The 21,673-nt window shown below is 39.5% G+C and overlaps 1 protein-coding gene across 2 annotated transcripts in view; it reads right to left on the minus strand.

Annotated features, from left to right (window-relative positions):
- ube2kb (ubiquitin-conjugating enzyme E2Kb (UBC1 homolog, yeast)) overlaps nt 1–21,673 on the minus strand; it is an 84,056-nt gene that overhangs the window by 23,281 nt on the left and 39,102 nt on the right. For both annotated transcript variants that reach the window (XM_067988574.1, XM_067988564.1), the window contains exons 3-6: nt 12,763–12,821; nt 9,985–10,067; nt 4,938–5,037; nt 3,038–3,166 (exon numbers count right to left, since the gene is read on the minus strand). In XM_067988574.1, coding sequence (XP_067844675.1) covers nt 3,038–3,166; nt 4,938–5,027 — 219 coding nt within the window. In that variant the 5' untranslated portion in view covers nt 5,028–5,037; nt 9,985–10,067; nt 12,763–12,821. The remainder of the gene's footprint in view (nt 1–3,037; nt 3,167–4,937; nt 5,038–9,984; nt 10,068–12,762; nt 12,822–21,673) is intronic.

A 21,673-nucleotide genomic window follows, 5' to 3' on the forward strand; every position in this document is an offset into this window, starting at 1 on the left:
CAGCCTTGACTTTTCTCTTTAGACTTATAAATTTATGCTTACCTAAACCCTCCCCCATCTTATTAGTTTAATGCCCTATCTATTGCCCTAGTTATTCGATTTGTCAGGACACTGGTCCCAGCCCGGTTTAAATGGAGCACGTCCAAGTGGAACAGCTCCCTCTTTCCTTGGTACTGGTGCCAGTGCCCCATGAATTGAAACCCCTGCTTCCCACACTATTCTTTCAGCTACGCTTCAACCACCTAATCTGTTTGTCCCTATATGAGTTTGCACATGGCTCAGGTAGCAATCGAGAGATTACCACCTTTGAGGTGGTGTTTTTTAATTTGTACCCTAGCTCCTCAAGCTCCCTCAGCAGAACCTCATTCCTAGTTCTACCTATGTCGTTGGTTCCTACATGGACCACAACAACTTTATCCTCCCCCTCCTGCTCCAAGTTCTTCGCCAGCGCGAGATGTTCTTAATCCTAGCACAGGGCAGGCAATGCAGCCTTTGGCTCTCTGTCGCAGCTGCGGGGAACAGTATTTATCCTCCTGACTATACTATCCCCTAACACTACCACATTCCTTTTCACTCCCCCCCACTTGAATGGCTTCCTGTACCACGTGCCGTGGTCAATTTGGCCACCCTCCCTATTCTTTGTTCTCATCCACACTGGTAGCAAGTACCTCGTACCTGTTGGACGAGGAAAAGGCCGAGGCTCCTCCACCACTGCATCTGGGGTCCCCTTACCTGCCTGACCCCCAGTCACATCCTCCTATCCCTGACCACTAACCAAATCTAAACCACTATCTGACCTAAGGGGTGTGACTGCCTCCTGGGTCAAAGTGTCCAGGTTACTCTCCACCTCCCTGATGTATCGCAATGTCTGCACCTCAAACTCCAGCTCAACAACTCTTGAGCTGTCTTTCTTTCTGTCCTTTCAGTTTTTAATCCACTGGAGGCAGTATTCAAGTTTTATGCGTTAGAGATTTCTAGGCTTTCCATCCTTGTAATTTCAGTCTCTGTTCTCAGTGGTCTCAAGGTCTGAACCTGAGCCTTTCCATATGTATCTTTGTTTCTGTATCGACACTGAAGCTTTATATTGAATTCCCTAAAGTGCTCTTGATGGGTACAGCAGCATACAAACTACATTAAAAACAAGGAGGAGAAGAAACATCCGAAGGCATTTCACAAGTAGGCACAAAGAAAATGGACACCGAGGCAGGAAGAGATTAGGAGGGATGATAGTAGGCTAGGTTGAAGAAATAAGATTTGAAGTGGAGGGAAAGGTGCAGAGGGAGGGAGTTCAAAAAAATAAGACCGAGACAGCTAAAGGGTCTGCCACCAACAGAGGGGCAAGGTTAGAGTTGCACAGGTGATCAGTTAGAGGAATGGAATATTCCAGAGGGAGGAAACTTCAGAGTTAGAGCAGAGAAAGACCAGGGAGGAACTTAGACAAGGATTTTGAATGTAACGCGGAGCAGGACAGGAAACAAGTATTAGTTAGAGGGGACAACAGCAATGGATATGAAGGACAGGATAGCTGTGGCAGGATTTTGAACAATCTGAAGTTATGGAAGGCCAACAAGGAGAGTGTTAAGAGTAGTTGAATCCCAAGGTGACAAAGGCATGGATCAAGATTTCACCAGGGTAGAGGTGAGCAATGTTGTAGAGGTGGAAGTGAGCAGAATTAGTGATGGATACGATGTGGAGCTTGAAGTTCAGTTCAGGACAAGCAGGAAACCTAGACTGTGAATTGCTTGTTTCAACAGAGAGTGTAATCAGGAACAATGGATGGAGGACAACCAGAACAACCGATGGGAGGTGGTGGCAAGGCCCAATGAAGATAGCTCTTGTTCTTCCCAATGTTGAGCTGGAATAATGTGTGATTCGTTCAGGACTTTTTTGTTGGATAAGCAGTCTGACAGCAAGGAGATAGTTAAGGGTTGAGAGAAGTGGCAAAGAGGTACAGATAGGTATCATCAGTATGCATGTGAAAGCTGACCTCATGCCTGCTTATATAGTGTCACCAAGGGGCAGCATATAGATTAGGGGAACAGGCCAAGGATAGATCCTCAGGGCACCCTGGAGCTGATAGTGTGGGTGAAGGAAGAATAGCCATTGCTGAAGTTGCAGTGGTGACACTCGGATTGGTAGAAATGGAACACCCAAGGGCATGGCATGGTCGACCATAATTGAACATGGCAGAGATGTCAAATACAGTGCATCACAGTCACAATATTAACAAATATTAGTGCTGAGAACTATTAAAATATATATAAATAAAAACTTTAAGATATCAGTAACAGTAGATAAACCATGTGAATTTCTCTCCCTCTAACAGGAAAAGACATTAAACTAGATTTTATTTCAGAAAGTGGTCAGAGAAAGTCATCACTCTTCTCTCTTTTGCTAGACAGGAAGAAACATTCATATTCTTCTTTCCCTACTGAACACCTGCCTTTCCTTGGACTCACAGGGATTTCTAATGAATGAACCAGGTGGCTGCAGCTTTTTAAAAATTTGGTTTTCAATGTGTCCCCTTCCCAGGACAGGAGCATTTAATCCATATATTTGCCCTACAGATTAAATAGCCTTTGCTCATATAAAACTAGATGTTCTAAGCCTGCCCATATATTCGGATGAGACGTTAAACAGAGTTTGCTTCTGCCTGTACCATTTATTCAGACGGATGTTAAAGATTCTATAGTTCTATTCAAAGAAGTCAAGAGTTCTCCCAGTGTCTTGCCCAACATTCTTCCCTCAACAAAAACACCGATTAACTCATTATTTATCTCATCGCTGTTTGTGGGATACCAGTGATACAGCATAGCTGCAGCTTTGCCTATAACAGCTATTGCATTTCAAATTCATTATGTCATGCACTTTGAGGCATTTCAATACAATGAGGTGCCATATAAATGCAAGCATACTACAAATGCAGAAACAACTAGAACAAGATGATTGTTAAAATATAAATTGGAAGTGCAAAACTGTTTATAAACAACTTTTGCTGTATGCTATAGATTCAGGTAAAATTACTCTTAATACTCACTTTATCAAAGCCCATAGCACACAGTTTGTCTACTTTTCTAGTGTACTCGGGGCTAGGAACTGGCGCTCCAGCATACACGTGCGCCCAGAGTCGGGCCGTCTGTTTAAACATCTCTGGATTTTGCTTGTACTGCAGAAAGAACATACTCCATAAGTACACAGCTCAAATAGAAGCTATAAGCAATTACATCAGCTTAACATTCTAAAAAAAAAGAAAATTTTGGAATTTGAACTTCAATATAATGAATTAAAACATTCAACCTAGCTCCTATTTTAGGTTTCTAAAATGTACAAAGATTAATAAAATTGAAGATCAAGAGTGTGGTCTTGGCAGAGATCTGGGGCCAGAAAATGTGGCTGTCAGGTTTTGAGACAAAGAGGGTCAGGGGAGAAAACAAAAACGTATCAGATCAGGATAAACTTTTATTAACAAAAAGTTGTTAAACAGTTGCACAATTTTCTTCAATTACAAAATAACATTCAAGCAACTGCAGACTCTACATCTGACAACCTAAGTATTCATTCTAATCATTTGCCACCAGACATTCACCTCTATACTGTAATAATTCTTCAATGTTATTATACTAGGAACCTGCCAGATTAGCCATCACATTCTCCTGTTTATCAAATCAATTTGCTTGCTTTTAACATGTTGTATTGTTACAATGACCCATAAGGAATTACACCCTACCAATTTTTCCTCTTACTCTCTTCTATCGAAAACAAATCATGTTGGGTATCCACATGTGGCATTGGCCCTTTAATAATCTGAATTAGCCGTTCGTCATGAGTCACTTTTTATTTTGGGGGGGGGGGGGGGGGGGGGAGAAGCGAGCAGGAAAACGATAAACAAAACTATGCTTGATCCTGTTCTCTCATCCACAATTTTCAGAATGAGAGTTATTGGATTCAGATTAGGAAGGGATTCTGGTCAATTTCATCCCCCTCCTTAATCTGAACAATAAGGCCATTGCAACAGCCCCACTGCTGCCCGTGCTGTTAGCTTATTTCAGTCAGATCTGGGATCCATCAGGGATTTTCCTAGTCTGTACTGCTCATTGTCACACTACAGGGGGAACTTACCAGGAATCAGAGAAACTAATAATATGAACAAATATTACAATTATTTAAAACAAAGGAAATAGGTTCTGTATGCTGCATTTTATTTCTGTGTTCCTTTTATAAACAATCACCAGTGTCCATTTTATTTCAAAAATAGGTTAAACTTTTACAATGGCAAACATATCTTGCATGACTCAATGCAAGATATAACAACAGCTTTAAGGATCAATACAGATGTTTAACCTACATCACAATTTTATTCACCATTTAAGTAAAAACCTAGAACAATGTACAATAAATTGCTAGGTATAGCAATTTTTCTTTTTTGCATCCAAACATTGCCTAATTTGTTTTTATTAAACTTCATTCAAGGCAATTATACAAATATGGGCATTTTGGTGAGGTAAATGAAACACTTCATTTATTCTTCAAATCCTAATGTTCATTAAACCATCAAAACTATTTAAAATGAGCTAAATACAACCCAGTACCTCATATGAATTCAATAACTGTACATCAGTAGAGCTGAATGGCAGTTTGAATGCTCTCAGGATTTGTCTTGTAGAGATTCTTTACAAAAGCAATGAAATATTGTATAATTCAATGTACTGCAACTATCTCTAATTTTTTGTAAAATGTGTTACTGTGGCAGCTTCCCTGATGATTCCTGGGAAAGAACACCCTGTGATGTGACACTGAGCAGTGCAGGCCAGGAAGATTCCCCAGTTAATTTGGTCAACTGATCCTTCCCAATTTTGTGGGGCTTGTCAATTTTTTTTTAAACTGAAGAATATATAGTCTTTCTGCATTGTTCTGGCTGCTGCCAAGCCATTGCTAACCTGTTGTGCCACTACTGCATCCTGTGGGTCATCTGGTTCAGCTGCTGCCAGTAAGGCTTGTAACGATAATAAAACGGTCCTTAGAGTCATAGCAGCAGCCCTAAAAATAGAATTGAGCACCATAAAGTCAGTCACTAAACAGAGTACAAAGCTCCAGTAGTTCATGTTCAACCGATCCCTGTTCTTGTACAATTCACTCTTGACAACTCCTAAACAATTCAATTTTTTTAAATTATGAAAAGCAAGAAGGACAGCATTAAATCACAGTGCTCTCACGCCTTTTCCTAGTGGAGGACTACAGAGTAACAAAGGCAGAGGCCCGGGAGCAGATCTCTTACCAACATTGGTCAAGAAATGGTACTCTAATGTGATCTAGAAGTGAAGGAGAATAAACAATCTTATTCAGACAGTGATTCAAGGTTGTTACTGAGACATGGAAAAACAAATATAAATTATTAAAAACACTTTGTTTGCACAACTGGTTATAAACTCTCATACTAGGCCTCATTCATCATTGAGAATATCTGCATGCCCAGTTACCTCCAAACCTTGGTTTATGCATGTTATACAACATGGAGGAATGGGAAACAAAATGCATCCACAAAAAAAAATGGGAATTCTAGTCAGACCAAACTGTAGCAGCTTCCAATATATGCAGTACTGTCCATGTTTTATATTATTAAATGGTGTACAATTCTCAACTTAGTATTAAATTATTTCTACCAGTGGGTTAAAAAGGCTGATGGATACATAAAACCTGTAAGTCAGTTAGCAATTCTGTACAAATTTTTGATACAATCTAGTAACCATTTCGTTAATGACGACTTAGTTCAAAGCAAAGTCCATAAAGGGCCTAATGAAAATGCTGCAAAAAATTCTCTTTCCTTCAACATGCTCTTCTTCACTTGTACATATAGTACTGGTCAGAAGACAGACTAATGGGATGGTTTTAGTTTTGCTCTGCACCTTCAGATGAGGGGGAAAATTCTTTTAAAAAAAAACAAATTTAGGTCTCGAGCAACAACTAAAGGAAATGGGAAGAAAGGAACAGAATGGAATCCCCTAGAATTAAATACCATCCAAAACCATCTCTGAAATATCTAACAGGCCAAGTTTTAACACCCCTGGTCAGTTGCAGCACAGCCAAATACAGAGTGAAATTTATTCTACACTGCCCTAACGAGGTGTCCCAGCCCCAATTCCACACATCCCAAGTTCTCCACATCCCTGGAAGAAATGTCACTCTGTCCTCTTCCTCCTCCACCCCCACCTCCCAACCCCATCATAAAGTGCATCTGAGAGATTTACAGCAACTTGTTCAGTCAGCATATCAGCACAAAACCCTTAACAAGGTAATTTTAAGGCTGTCAAGTGGCAGCAATCAATCGTAAACATTAAAAATTGCTCTAATTCTGAATAGCATCAGGACTGAAAATGTCTGATTAAAGAAAAAGCTTTGTGCTTCACTTAGTTAAGGATAAACTTAACAGTTTATCCAGTGAATATCTGAGTAGTACAAACTAAGATCATCCTAAGTCCGATCCACACTCTGTACTACTTTAGCTGCAGTGGGTGCACCACACAGGGCTAGGGAAAAGAAAATTATCCAGGGATCCATCCCTTATTCGTGCGAGGGGGACGGGCAGGGAGGAATGAGAGCACGAGGGGGAAAGAGAAAACACACAATACCTGCAGATGGAACGGGGACTGATGAAAGTTGGCAAGAGGAGAAAACAAAACAGAGCAATTGAAAAGAAAATATCACACTTGTTGGTGGACAGTCAGTGTTTTTCAAGTCATGAGAGGCCTGTATCTCCTCTCTGCATCTGCAAACTGAAATTCTTGCTCCTTTCTTTGGATTTTGGACTGTGCATTTATTCATTTACTAGTAAAGTATACAATTGTCCTATAAATCTTTAGAAACAGTCTAAAATGGAAGAATTCATCTTAACTTCATAATGAATTAGGGCATCCAGATCAAAAAATATGTAGTATGGGATTTTTAAAGTAATTGAGAGGTCCGTCAACCACAACTTCCATAGAGCACATTCTATTAAACCAACACATTATTTTCATTTCCTACATCACCCAGCGTCGTGGCTGTCGCATGGTTACAATCTTAGTGCTGATATGTAGCAAACTGTGGGCATTTTTATGCTGTGGACCCATGCCCACTAGGAACAGAGTCGTGACTGCCCCAATTAATTTCATGTAGTATCCTTACAACTGGTGAGAGATGAGACCTAGACAGTCAGTTCAATAACATGTCAATGGAAGATAGAATGTAGCAAATGAAGCATATGATATAACTGTAGATTCAAAAGATAGTTCAAAGTGGGTAATAAATATCTATATTTTGAAGTGTAAACTCAAAGAAAAAAAATAGCGATGCGAAATTCAGGAGTACAACTGTGTCCAACTAGTAAGCTACAGAATGGATGGTGAGGAGGGGGACTTACACGACCAACATTTGGATGCAAGGCAGCGAGATCCAACAGACCAAAGACACCAAATTGCAATGTCGGGGTTGGGGGGGTGGGCGCGCAGGGGAATAATTGCGAAGTGTAGGGAAAATCTGACTAAGGAAAGGGGAAGTGGGCTGACAGGCAGAAGACAATTAGATTCATAAGAGTTCTTGCTGATGAGTGCAAATCAGACAAGAGATCAACTGACTGTAGGGAATACATCAAGAACAGGGATTAAAGACAGAACTTTTTCCTGACTGAAGCAGGCAGAATTATACAAATTTATTCCGTAAGTCTAATCAACGAAATCCACTGGACCCAGGCACCTGCATTTGGCTGGAGATCTTGGTGTCAGAGGCTGGAGTACGCCAGCTGACTGTCAACAAGAAAATATCTGAAGGGATAGATTTTACCAAGCCTCAATTTATCTCTTTCTTCCTGCCCTTCATAACCCTTCTTCAGTTAGGATGGAAGACAAAAAAATTGCAGATGGATATAAAGACATAATTTTGGATTCTCAGGGGCAGCAGATGCGAGGGAACCACCTACAAAAAAGGGTGCACAGGAAAAAAAAAAATAGCTCATACTGGCTGGCTCATGCAGGAACCACACAATGCTCCTTTTCATGATTTCTGCATAATTGCTACTTTCATCATTAGAGGTAATCAGGTTTGCAATTTATATACAAAGATAATGCATTTCTAAATGTTGAAAAATGCAGAGACTTTTTAAATATTTAGGAAAATAAAAAATACACTATTGCTGACTTCTTACTACTATAACCCTAAAATTACTCAAATTCTGTAAAACAATACATTTCATAATGTATTATGTCTCTAATTTAAAACACTTCAAATTTTTGTACCAATATATACATCATGTGGCTAGCAAATCATAAAAGCTTTGAGACTTTTAACTATACTGTACAGTAACATTAAAAGTGATCAGCATCATAAAAGAAAAAAAGTGTGGAACTCAAGTCATGCTTGATGTTGGTCCAAAGTGGTTCGCACCGATGCTAAATTGTAATATAAATGTGGAGTTGTGATGCAGCTCAACCTAACTGTGGAAAGGGGTGTGAAGAGGTAGTTGCACATTGCTTATATCTGATACTACATAGAGTGCATCTTCAGTGCAATGCCAAGCCAGAATTAAAAAGTGCCCAGTACGCTCTTTGGAACTCCTGGACACTTTCTAAACTTAACTGCAGTTAATTTAAAAGTTTAGACAGTGCAGACACTAGTGCCCGGAAACATTTAAAATTTGTAATTACCAGGAGAGGAACTCTACACATGCGTGTAATAGTACAACAGCAGAGCTCTCTTCTGGACATCAGAGTCCCAACCCAGGCAATGTGAGCTGGGTACTGTGCCTGGCCATACTACATACTGCAGCTACTGGTTTGAGACAGGTAGCTGGGATACAAATGCAGCATAGAACAAATCCTAACCAGTCAGAATAGGTAAGCCAACTACTTCTAGTGGTTGAAACATCAGCACAAACATCACAATAGAACAGAAAATCCAGGGACAGCAAAATTGGCCCCGCGAACATTCTACACAAATATTGTGCACTTTGTTCTACAGTATTACAGCAATGACCACAGTGCAACAGCAGTATAGAAAGTTACTGCATTATTGCAGCAACATTACATAAAGGGCTGTGGTTATTCTTGGCCCCGAGACTTGTCATCGCCAAAAGAGAGGGAGACAATAAAAAAAAGCAATAAAAAGACATTAGGTTGTCAGGGCCTTGGAGAGGGTGTGGAGATTTACCAGAACGGTACCAGGGATGTGGGATGAGAGACTAGAGAAGTTGGAATTGTTCTCCTTAGAGCAGAGAAGGTTAAGAGGAGATTTAATAGAGGCATTCAAAATTACATGGGGTTTTGATAGAGTAGATAAGGAGAAACTGTTTCCACTGGCAGGAGGGTCGATAACTAGAGGACACAGATACAAGATAATTGGCAAAAAATCCAGGGGGGGGAAATGAGGAGAATTTTTTTTTTTTAAAACGCAGCAAGTTATGATGACCTGGAATGCACTACCTGAAAAGGCAGTTAAAGCAGATTCAGTAGTAACTTTCAAAAGGGAATTGGATATATACTTGTAAAAGAAGTAGTTTTCAGGGCTATGGGTAAAGAGCAGGGGAGTGGGACTAATTGGACAGCTCTTTCAAAGATCCAGCACAAACACGATGAGCCGAACAGCCTCTTTCTGCGCTGTATGATTCTATAAAGACATCCTCAATAGCTATAGTGAAAGTCAGAGGATTTCCTTTTATATTTTAATATGAATGTATCAGAATATGCGCATTTTATACAGTGACAAAATTTAATCCTACATACTGATCATCTGCTGTAGTCAAATCATACAAAAAGATCGATTCAATTTTAGAAAAATCATGTAATTCACTGCGCTAATGAATAGCAAAAACTGAGCAGAATCAGACTTCAAAAATAAAAACAGTACCGTAAAATATGCGTGCATTAAAGAAGTTACAAACACAATACAGACTACTAGCTAAGAATTAAAAAGGTCAGAGATTGTATGCCATACCAGAACAAAGGCAGGGAAACTTACCACTGATCTTTCAGAATATCCAAACAAATGGCTCCCGTTACAGAACTAATATTTGGATGCCAAATTTTTGTAATAAATCGAACCTGAAAGATACAATCATTTTCATTTATGTTTAATAGAAAACAGTAAAACAAAAGCCGATTCCCAAAGTTTGAGTGTCATGGAATACTGCAAAATACTTTTCTAAACACAAATGAATGAAAATTATTAACCTAGCAAGATTCTAGTTAATATCTACTTTCTGCTATGGGGAGAGGTCAATACCTACAGTGTTTGCAACTGGCCAAAATGATGGTGACAATGCATAAAGTAATTCTTACAAAACAGAGACTTCATGTCAGGTTTTCTGATTACCAAAGTTTACAAGTTTACGAAGGCCTTGAATCCCAAATATTTGTTAAAAGCGGGTGAAAATTCTTGTTACCCATTGGTTATTTCATATAGTTGACTAACACAGAATATTTCAGAAATTTCTACAATCTACACCAAATGACTCAACTTGCCTTTGGTACTCAAGTAAACATGGCAAAAGTCAGCGATATACCAACTGTCCTTAGACCGTCACATTACTAAAAAAGCCTGATTGTAATTGGCATTTGTGGCAATGATAAACTCAGATCGTAAATGCAAAGATAAAATTTCTATCATGGTGTGTTAAATTTCACACTGGTGATGAAAGAATGATTTTCCAAAAAAGATATTGTGCTTGTAGAACAATTATTAAAAAATTCACAACTTACAATCAAAAAGCTGTACTTCGCTCGTTAATGCAGAAATTAGTTTTGCTGTTTACAAATTATTTCAACAATATAAATTTCTTGACTTGTCAACTCAACAGATTACAAAATCTTATTCAAACCCATTCACCACCCTACTTTGCTTACACCAAACCGGATATTTTAAGGCCATTAAATGCATTTTATTAAACTAAAAGATTTCACCAATTCGGGAACACGACAGCAGCTTTCCCTGGAACTTGAGACAGACCCTAAACCAGCTAAAAATATGATGTGCATACTTGCCAGGAGAAAACCCTGATGCGCACCTCACATCTGACCATAAAGCTAATGGAATTACATACCTCTATTTCAACAAATCCAAACAAAATACCAGCTAACAGGGAAGTGGGGAATCCTGAATTTGCAAATGCATGCCATCCTGGCTAACCTCAAAATATGTCAAGATTTTCCAACCAAAAACTACTAACCTGCAGGATCACAAGTTGATTTGCCATCAGAGCAAAGAGCAACGAGAAATAATATAGTAGAATATAACAAGCTAGAGAAGAGAGAATCTTGAAAGTATACCAGTTATACCTATTTTGACACAAACTCCCAAAAAGGGGGCAATGAGGCATGACAGGACAGCAAATGACTCCTCACTCAAATTCAAAATTATATTTTATATTGCATCCACCTATCATGTGTCATTCCTGTGCAGTCACCAACCATACACAATGCCTTGGAAAGGAATATTGGAGGCAAACAGTAGAGAATCATAGTACTTGGGCTTATAGAATACAAGTTTAGCATAAGTAACCAAAGGTAAATTATTCAGATCCAATTATTATACAGCACACTTCCACTCCTCGGCCCAATAGTTTCCATGTTATACTACAGGAACTGCAGAGAAAATGGGAACTTGTTCTATATCTACTTGGTACAATACTTGCAAAGGGCATCTAACAAGGTTTCTAACTATTTGCAACACACAGATGCACTTCCCTGCAGTGGAAGCAGACTGAACTTCCATCCCTAAGGCTATGACATCTATTATTTTATGCACTTGTACAGTTATCCATCGCAAAACCCCTATAATTGGAACAGATCAAATTCCTCTCAATATGGTTTATGTTTATGGTATGCTGCAACGTTCAAAGAATGCCTTGCCATTTGAGATAAAGGGCAATAACAGAGTGAATATAGAACAAAACAGGAGCATGCTTAAAAGCTTGATAAAACAAAACTCCATAACAAAAAAGGTGAAATGCATGGTCAGGAAAAAGGAAAGTAGAAGGAATTGCATTTATTTAGCACCTATTCTCATGACCTCAGGACGTTCCAAAGCCCTTTACAACCAATGAAGTACTTTTGAAGTGTAGTCACTATTATAATGTAGGAAACGTGACAGCCAATTTTCACACAGCAAGATCCCACAAAAAGCAATGAAATAAATGACCAGATAATTTGTTTTAGCGATGTTGATTCAGGGATAAATATTGCCCAGGCCAGGACACTGGGAGAACTTCCCTGCTTGTCTTCAAATAGTGCCATGAGAGCTTTTACATCCACCTGAGGGGCCAGACGGGGTTAACGTCTGGTTTAACGTCTCATCCGAAAGACAGCACCCCCTCAATACTGCACTAAAGTGTCAGCCTACATTATACGCTCAAGTCCCACGACCTTCTGACTCAAGAGGAGAGAATGCTACCACTGAGCTAAGGCTAACACCATGGAGAAAACTAAACAGCAAATGAGGCTCATATGCTAATTTGTAATAGCCATTTTTAATGGAGAAAAGGGGGGAAATGCAAAAATTATTTTGTAGAGTCCATTAAAAATTGGAAAAAAGCTACAAAATCTATTTGAAGGTACAACAAAATTTCAAACATTGACAATGATGGCTACAACAGTTGAAAAGACTATTCATTTACGTTTAACTGCCGAATATAAGCATCAAGCAGTGTCCCACTCATTGCTAGTTCTAATACTGCTAGTAAATTCAGCAATCATTGCCCACTACTTTATCCAGAAATACATGTGTACAGACATGTCTCACCTTTGGAGGATTAAATGGATATGTTTCTGGAATTTTAATTTCTAGTTGATACCGCCCTCCTGCATAAATACAAAGCAGATACATTAGAAAGTCATTTAACAAGAATGCCATTTTAAATTTGTGTTTAAAACATACACTACAATTAAATAAATACTGCAAATTGTACAGGTTTTTACATTGCAATGTTTTCAAATTTAAACTTCAGTTTTTCCAAATTTGAAATATAACTGGCCCACCATGACCAATGAATTATATGTACTTTATACAATACAATTTAATGGATCACCATGTTAACACAGCAATCTAAGGAAAGGGCTTAAAAAAAAGCCATTCGGCCATCAAAATACCTTCCCTCAAATACCCAAACATTCTCTTTGGGAAATAGGGGGCAGCATAGCTAAAAACAGCAAACCCAAGCTGAAGCTAGAGTAACCCAAACTCAAGAATCAATTCAAAGCTTGATTTTGAACCCAGGCCTCTACCACTATAACTACCAGGCTTATCCTAAACACCGCAGCTTCAACTTAAAATCTTAAATTCTGAGACTGAGTATTTTCTTTCCTGCATTACAGCCAAATGATTTTCAACAATAAACATGATTTGAAGTTCTTTACAGTCTTATTACAATTAATATTGCAGATTTCACACATTTATTACTTATCCTTGGGATATGTATTTGAAACAAGCAAGCATGAAATTAATATTCATGGAGAGGACTGCATCTAAAGGCCAGCATGGTCTCGTGAGTATGATGGCAATCCACACTTATCTCCTACATAGCCTATTAATATCATAAGGGAGTAAAAGATTTTTCAAAACATTTTTTAAAACATTAACTTCTTCATTCTCTTTTTTTAAACTGCATGACACAATTTAACTTGGAAAATACTATGAGCAATCATTCAATCAATTCTTCAGCAGTAGTTATTTTATAAAATGTAAATAGAAAGGCTAATGCGATGCTGTACTAAATGCATGCTGGAATAACTTGTTTTAGTCGCATTTCCAAAATTAACTTAACTTTCAGAGTGTAATCTGGTCAATAAAACAGTTTTGAGTTAAAAAAAAGTCAAAATGTTATTGTTTTTACTTATACACATTGCTTCCAGTGCCATTAAACATACCTTTGTTGGAGATTACGTTAAGACTGACATCACCAGTTATTGTGAAATCATAGTGGTATTCTCCCAGCAAACATCAATTTTTACATAGTTACATTAATGTAGCAAATCCACAAACTTGAGGAAATCAGGCAATACCACTGCTGTTACCGGTCACCAAAAAACTCAGCATAATTCTATCTAGTTTTGTGGAACAGTAAGCACCTATTTTATATATTTATAAGGAATGGAACATTGGAACAGAAGTAGGCCATTCAGCCCCTCGTGCCTGCTCCGCCATTTGATAAGATCATGGCTGATCGGTGATCTAACTCCATATACCTGCCTTTGGCCCATATCCCTTAATACCTTTGGTTGCCAAAAAGCTATCTATCTCAGATTTAAATTTAGCAATTGAGCTAATATCAATTGCCGTTTGCGGAAGAGAGTTCCAAACTTCTACCACCCTTTGTGTAGAAATGTTTTCTAATCTCACTCCTGAAAGGTCTGGCTCTAATTTTTAGACTGTGCCCCCTACTCTTAGAATTCCCAACCAGCGGAAATAGTTTCTCTATCCACCCTATCTGTTCCCTATAATATCTTATAAACTTCGATCAGATCACCCCTTAACCGTCGAAATTCTAGAGAATACAACCCCAATTTGTGTAATCTCTCCTCGTAACTTAACCCTTGAAGTCCGGGTAGCATTCTAGTAAACCTACGCTGCACTCCCTCCAAAGCCAATACGTCCTTCCGAAGGTGCGGTGCCCAGAACTGCTTACAGTGCTCCAGGTGCGGTCTAACCAGGGTTTTGTATAGCTGCAGCATAACTTCTGCCCCCTTGTACTCTAGATATAAAGGCCAGCATTCCATTACCCTTATTGATTATTTTCTGCACCTGTTCATGACACTTCAATGATCTATGTACCTGAACCCCTAAGTCCCTTTGAACATCCACTGTTTTTAACTTTTTACTAAAAAGTACCCTGTTCTATCCTTTTTTGATCCAAAGAGGATGACCTCACATTTATCGACATTGAATTCCATTTGCCACAGTTTTGCCCATTCACCTAATCTATCAATAGCGCTTTGTAATTTTATGTTTTCATCTACACTGCTCACAATGCCACCAATCTTTGTGTCATCGGCAAACTTAGATATGAGACTTTCTATGCCTTCATCTAAGTCGTTAATAGTGAATAATTGAGGCCCCAAGACAGATCCCTGCGGGATTCCACTAGTCACATCCTGCCAATGTGAGTACCTTCCCATTATCCCTACTCTGTCGCCTTTCGCTCAGGCAACTTCCTAACCAAGTCTGTACTTTTCCCTCGATTCCATGGGCTTCTATCTTAGCTAACAGTCTCTTACGTGGGACCTTATCAAATGCCTTCTGGAAGTCCATATAAATAACATCCATTGACATTCCCTTGTCCACTATGTGCCATAAGAAATACACTACGAGTCATGGAATACAACAACAACTTGCACCTTTAACGTAGTAAAACGTCCCAAGTCGCTTCACAGGAGCGTTATTAGGACAGGCGACCAAAAGCTTGGTCAAAGAGGTAGGTTTTAAGGACAGTCTTAAAGGAGGAGCGAGGTAGAGAAGCGGAGGGGTTTAGGAAGGAATTCCAGAGCTTGGGGCCTAGATAGCAGAAGGCATGGCTGCCTATGGTGGGGCGAAGGAAATCGGGGATGACCAGATCAAAATTGGAGGAATGCAGGGCTCTTGGAGGACTGGAGGAGGTTACAGTGATTGGGAAGGGCAAGGCCATGGAGGGATTTGAACACAAGGATAAGAATTTTAAATGTGAGGCGTTGCTGGACCAGGAGCCAATGTAGATCAGCAAACACAGGTGCGGTAGGAGAACGGGACGGTGCAATACACATTTAGAACAACGGTCTTATACCATGTATACATATTATCAGGACCATTGACCTGCGTGGTATTATATAATATTCTGGGATTTTTAATTCCACAATTCTGTCCACCTTCCTGTACAGTTATAAATCAATATATTCCTTTACCAATGTGCTTACTTTTTACCTCTTACCTTTTTTTAAGGCAGAGGATAAACAGCAAATTGGTAGGCAAGATAAACTTGGTTGGAGGTAATTATTTGGCATTAAGCAGCACTTGGGAGGTCTGGGCTTTCACATACCTGGAGTGGGATTCCTAGAGTTTGGCAGCACTGTGGTGAGGGTCCTGAAATTTTGCAGTACTACACTAGAGGTCAGTAGCATAAAAGCGCACCGCCCCCCCCCCCCACCCCCCCCACCCCCCCACCCCCGGTGATTTGTAAGCACTACAGAAGTGATTCCAAGGTTTAGTTCACTGCAGTGGGGATCCTGGGATCTGGCAGCACTGGGGGAAAAGGAAGAATTTAGAAATAGGTCTAAGAAATCTCTGCATAGGTGGTGAACAAAATGCTTTTTTGATTGGTTCTTGAAATATAAACACTTTCAGACATAACAGTAAACAAAACACATGGCTATTTTAACAAATTAAATTATATAAATATTAAAAAACCTAGTAAAATGTTTTCATATCAAAAAATTACCTCAAACATTCAAAAGTTCATGCTTTATACTATTTCCATGTGAGTGCTTGGAAGTGAAGATGTGCACCACTCTGGTGAAAGAACTTGGAAAGAAGTACTTTAGGGTGCATTTACACTGCAACTACAGCATCAGTGAGAAATAATTCTTTATATTGACACTTCGTTTGTAATACAAGTGAAGCTTATAAACTTTGTTTATGATACAAGTGTCAGGGCCTGATCTGATACCAAAATGAAGTGGAGCGAGACTCCTTGGAAGAGACAGTATCACTGCTTTAGAGTCAGTTCAGACCTTCATACCTTATGTATACTCTTATGTTCAGCATCAGCACAAAGCAGTTTTGGCTTTTAACACTTGTAGTTAGAATGCTCCTTAAGTCTTCTACCCAGGAACAATGAAGCAAGTTTTTATTTTGAAGAATTGAGTACTCAGAATTCTGATTTTTTTTTAAATGAGCCAATCAAAAAAAGTGTAACGCCACAGTACAACACAAAAAACCTGTCGTGACAGATACAAAATGCGCACACTCTTGTACAGTATTTTAAATATGTCACTAGCATGTATCCTGTTTATTGCCAATGGCAAATCAGATCATATGCTGTTTCGGAAAGGACAGGAGCACCATACTATGCAATGTGGAATCTATTATTCTCCTGCTAAAGTGAAGCCATGTCTCTTTAAGGCTACAAAGTTTGTGCTTTTAAATGAACACTGGTCAGAGTTAGATTGCAAGTCAAAACTCTAGCTTTCTTTTTCTCTTTTTTTGAAGTGCAATTGGTAAACTCAATCTGAAGTTAAAAATATTCTGGCTGCTTCGTCAGTGGAGGTATTTTCAGTTGTTGGGGGTCTCTCTCTTTACACATTCAAATTACTGGCCTATATTCTTTGAAACTTTTTAAAAATACAAGTATGATACAGAAGTTTGAATATGACACTTGGAGCATAATGAACAGGAAATACATGCTAAAATGCACCACTTGGTACATAGTTGATAGAATGCTTAGGAATTTATTTCAAGACTTACATATACTAGGTACTACAGTGGCCCCAATACTGTGTAACAGCAGCACGCCAAGGCACAGATCATAGAATCATAGAAGTTACAACATGGAAACAGGCCCTTCGGCCCAACATGTCCATGTCGCCCAGTTTATACCACTAAGCTAGTCCCAATTGCCTGCACTTGGCCCATATCCCTCTATAGATTTGTATCTACTGATTCCCCAGGTGGCCAATTTCCCTATCTTAGCTGCGTACTTTCTGGAAACATCCAAATGTAAACCAGGCAATTCACCATCAAGAAGAAAACATCTCTAACTTTTTTCAGGCTACTCCCCCCACTCTCACAATTATACTTGCAGCTAAAGAGTTGCAAGGGTGGAGGCTGGAAGATCTCCACCTCATTCTCAGTTATGGAGCCACATTACATATGGAGATTATAGAACAGGAAACATAAAATTACTATGTTAGGATTCAGAGAGATAATTCACAAATGTCAAGTCTTTATCTGAGTGCCCCAATATTTTATTGCCTTGTAATAATTTGTACATATACACATGCTTACGTATATAATTTCAGATAGTTGTATAATCTGCAATTATGGCAGTAGCTCTTTGTCCTATAGGAACAGGAGTAGGCCATTCAGCCCCTTGTGCCTGCTCCGCCATTTGATAAGATCATGGCTGATCTGTGATCTAACTCCATATACCCGCCTTTGGCCCATATCCCTTAATACCTTTGATTGCCAAAAAGCTATCTATCTCAGATTTAAATTTAGCAATTGAGCTGGTATCAATTGCTAAATTACCTCAACTCCTTCGCTCCATATCCTTTGACACCCTTCCCTAAAAAAATGTCATTCCAGCCTCAAAAATTTCAATTGATCACACATCCACAGCTTTTTGCAGAAAGATTTCCATTACTCTTTTTGTGAAAAAGTACTTCATGATTTCACTCCTAAATGGCCTAGCTCTAATTTTAAGATTATGTCCCCTACTTCTGGATTTCCCCGACCAGAGGAAATACTGGAGTATCTAACCTATCAAATTCCTTTATCATTTTAAACACCTCAATTAGATCACCTCTCAACCTTCTAAACTCAAGGGAATACAAGCCAAGATGTGGGCAAAAAATTGGCAGATGGAGTATAATGTGGGAAAATGTGAACTTGCCCACTTTGGCAGGAGGAATAGAAAAGCAGTATATTATTTAAATGGAGAGAGAATTGGACATTGAATATTTTTAAGGCTGAGTTAGATAGATAACTGATTAACAAGGGAGTCAAAAGTTATAGTAGGTAGACGGGAAAGTAGGATTGAGGTCACAATCAGATCAGCCATGATCTTATCAAATGACAGAGCAGGCTCTTAATTCGTATGTTTGTTACATTATTCAATCTGTCCTCATAATTTAACCCTTTAAGCTCCAGTATCATTCTGCTGCATCTGAAACCTTCCAAGGCAAATATATCTTCCCTGAGTTTTGGTGCCCAAAACTGAACACTACTCCAGATGAGGTCCGATCAGGGCTCTGTACAATTGAAGCATCACTTCCTCACTTTTGTTTTCCAACCCCCTTGAGATAAAGGTCAACATTCCATTAGCCTTTTTGTTTTTTTTTAAAAAACCTGTACCTGTGCACCAGCATTTAGTGATGTGTACATGGGACACCCAAATCCCTGAGCTCCTCCACAGGCTCCTAGTCAATCACCATTAAGATAATAGTCCAATTTGTCTGTGATCCAAAGTGGATGACCTCTCACTTCCTCACATTGAACTCCATCTGCCACAGTTTTGCTCACTTAATCTGTTTACATCCCCTTGTAACTTCTTACTCCCATCTACACAACTTACTATGCCTCCTAACTTAATATAACCTGCAAACTTGGATAGACACCACTTTATTCCTTCATCCAAGTCATTAATATACATGGTGAAAAGCTGAGGCCCCAGTACAGATCCCTGGAGAACACTTGTCACTACCTGCCAATCAGAGAATGTTCCCTTGATCCCTACTCGCTATCTCCAATCTCTCAACCAATTACTGACCAACATCACATTAATTCCACGCACTTTCATTTTTGCTAATAATCTCGTGCAAAACCTTATCAAATGTCTTCTGGAAGTCCATATAGACAATAACCATATAGACATGCCCCTGTCCACCATGCTAATGATCTCCTCAAAGAATTCGACTTGATTAATCACACATCACCTGCCCTTCAAAATCCATGCTGACTCCCTTTGATCAGCTCATACTTGTCCAAGTGCTTAATCACTCGGCCCCGATGACAGATTCCAGTAACTTCACCGCAATTAATGTTAAACTGACAAGTCTGTGGTTACCTGGTTTCTCCCTCCCTTCTTGGTCGAGTGACATTTGCAATTTTCCAATCCAATGGCACAATTCTTAAACCTAGAGAGCTTTGAAAAATTAGGACTAACACATCTGCAATGTCCTCACCTATTTTTTTAATACCCCGGGATGCAAACCATCAGATCCTGGAGATTTGTCCGTCTTATGTCACATTATTTTCTCCATTAACATTTTTTTAAAAATGGTAAATCCACCAAGTTCCTCCCTCTTACTTATTTTTAGGTACCCTCGTACTGCTAATATTTTGTCCTCTTCCCCCACTGCGAAACGAATACAAAATAGTCATTAAACAAGTCTGCAATGTCCTTATTATCCATTATAGTCTTGCCTGCATTTGTTTTTAAAGGGACCACATTCCCCATTAACACTCAATATATAGGATCATAGAAAGGTTACAGCACGGAAGGAGGCCATTCGGCCCATCGAGTCCACGCCAACTCCCTGCAAGAGCAATCCAGCTAGTCCCGCTCCCCCGTCCTTTCCCCGTAGCCCTGTAAGTTTTTTTCCTTTCAAGTACTTATCCAGTTCTCTTTTGAAGGCCATGACTGAATCTGCCTCCACCATCCCCTCAGGCAGTGCATTCCAGATCTTAACCACTCGCTGTGAAAAAAGTTTTTCCTCATGTCACCTTTGGTTCTTCTGCCAATTACCATGTCCTCTGGTCCTTGACCCTTCTGCTGATGGGAACAGTTTCTCTCTATCTACTCTGTCTAGGCCCTTCACGATTTTGAATACCTCTATCAAATCTCCTCGCAACCGTCTGTTCCAAGGAAAACAACCCCAGCTTCTCCAGTCTATATCCATGTAACTGAAGTCCCTCATCCCTGGAATCATTCTAGTAAACCTCTTCTGCACCCTTTCTAAGACCTTTTACATCTTTCCTAAAGTGCGGTACCCAAAACTAGACACAACAGTCCAGTTGTGGCTGAACCAGTATTTTATAAAGGTTCATCATGACGTCCATACTTTTGTACTGTATGCCTCTATTTATAAAGCCCAGGATCCCGTATGCTTTTTTAAACCTGCCCTGCCACCTTCAACGATTTGTGCACATATACCCCCAGATCTCTCTGTTCCTATACCCCTTTTAGAGCTGTGCCCTCTAGTTTATACTACCTCTCCTTATTCTTCCTACCAAAATGTATCACTTTGCATTTTTCTGCATTGAATTTCATCTGCCACGTGTCCATCCACGCCACAAGCCTGTCTATATCCTCTTGAAGTCTATCACTATCCTCCTCACTGTTCACTACACTTCCAAGTTTTGTGTCATCTGCAAATTTTGAAATTGTGCCCTGTACACCCAAGTCCAAGTCATTAATATATATCAAGAAAAGCAGTGGTCCCAGCACCGACCCCTGGGGAACACCACTGTACACCTCCCTCCAGTCCGAAAAACAACTGTTCACCACTACTGTTTCCTGTCCCTTAGCCAATTCTGTATCCATGTTGCTACTGCCCCCTTTATTCCACAGGCCGCAATCTTGATAAGCCTACTATGCGGCACTTTATCAAACGCATTTTGAAAGTCCACATATGCCACATCAACTGCATTGCCCTCATCTACCCTCTCTGTTACCTCATCAAAAAACTCTATCAGGTTAGTTAAACATGATCTGCCTTTAACAAATCCGAGTGCAACATATCAAAATTTGCAGATGATACAAAGATGGGAGGGAAAGTAGAGAGTGAGGAGGACATAAAAAACCTGCAAGGGGATATAGACAGGCTGGGTGAGTGGGCGGAGATTTGGCAGATGCAATATAATATTGGAAAATGTGAGGTTATGCACTTTGGCAGGAAAAATCAGAGAGCAAGTTATTTTCTTAATGGCGAGAGACTGGAAAGTACTGCAGTACAAAGGGATCTGG

The sequence above is a fragment of the Heptranchias perlo genome, chromosome 1, assembly GCF_035084215.1.
Source record: "Heptranchias perlo isolate sHepPer1 chromosome 1, sHepPer1.hap1, whole genome shotgun sequence".
Taxonomy (NCBI): domain Eukaryota; kingdom Metazoa; phylum Chordata; class Chondrichthyes; order Hexanchiformes; family Hexanchidae; genus Heptranchias; species Heptranchias perlo.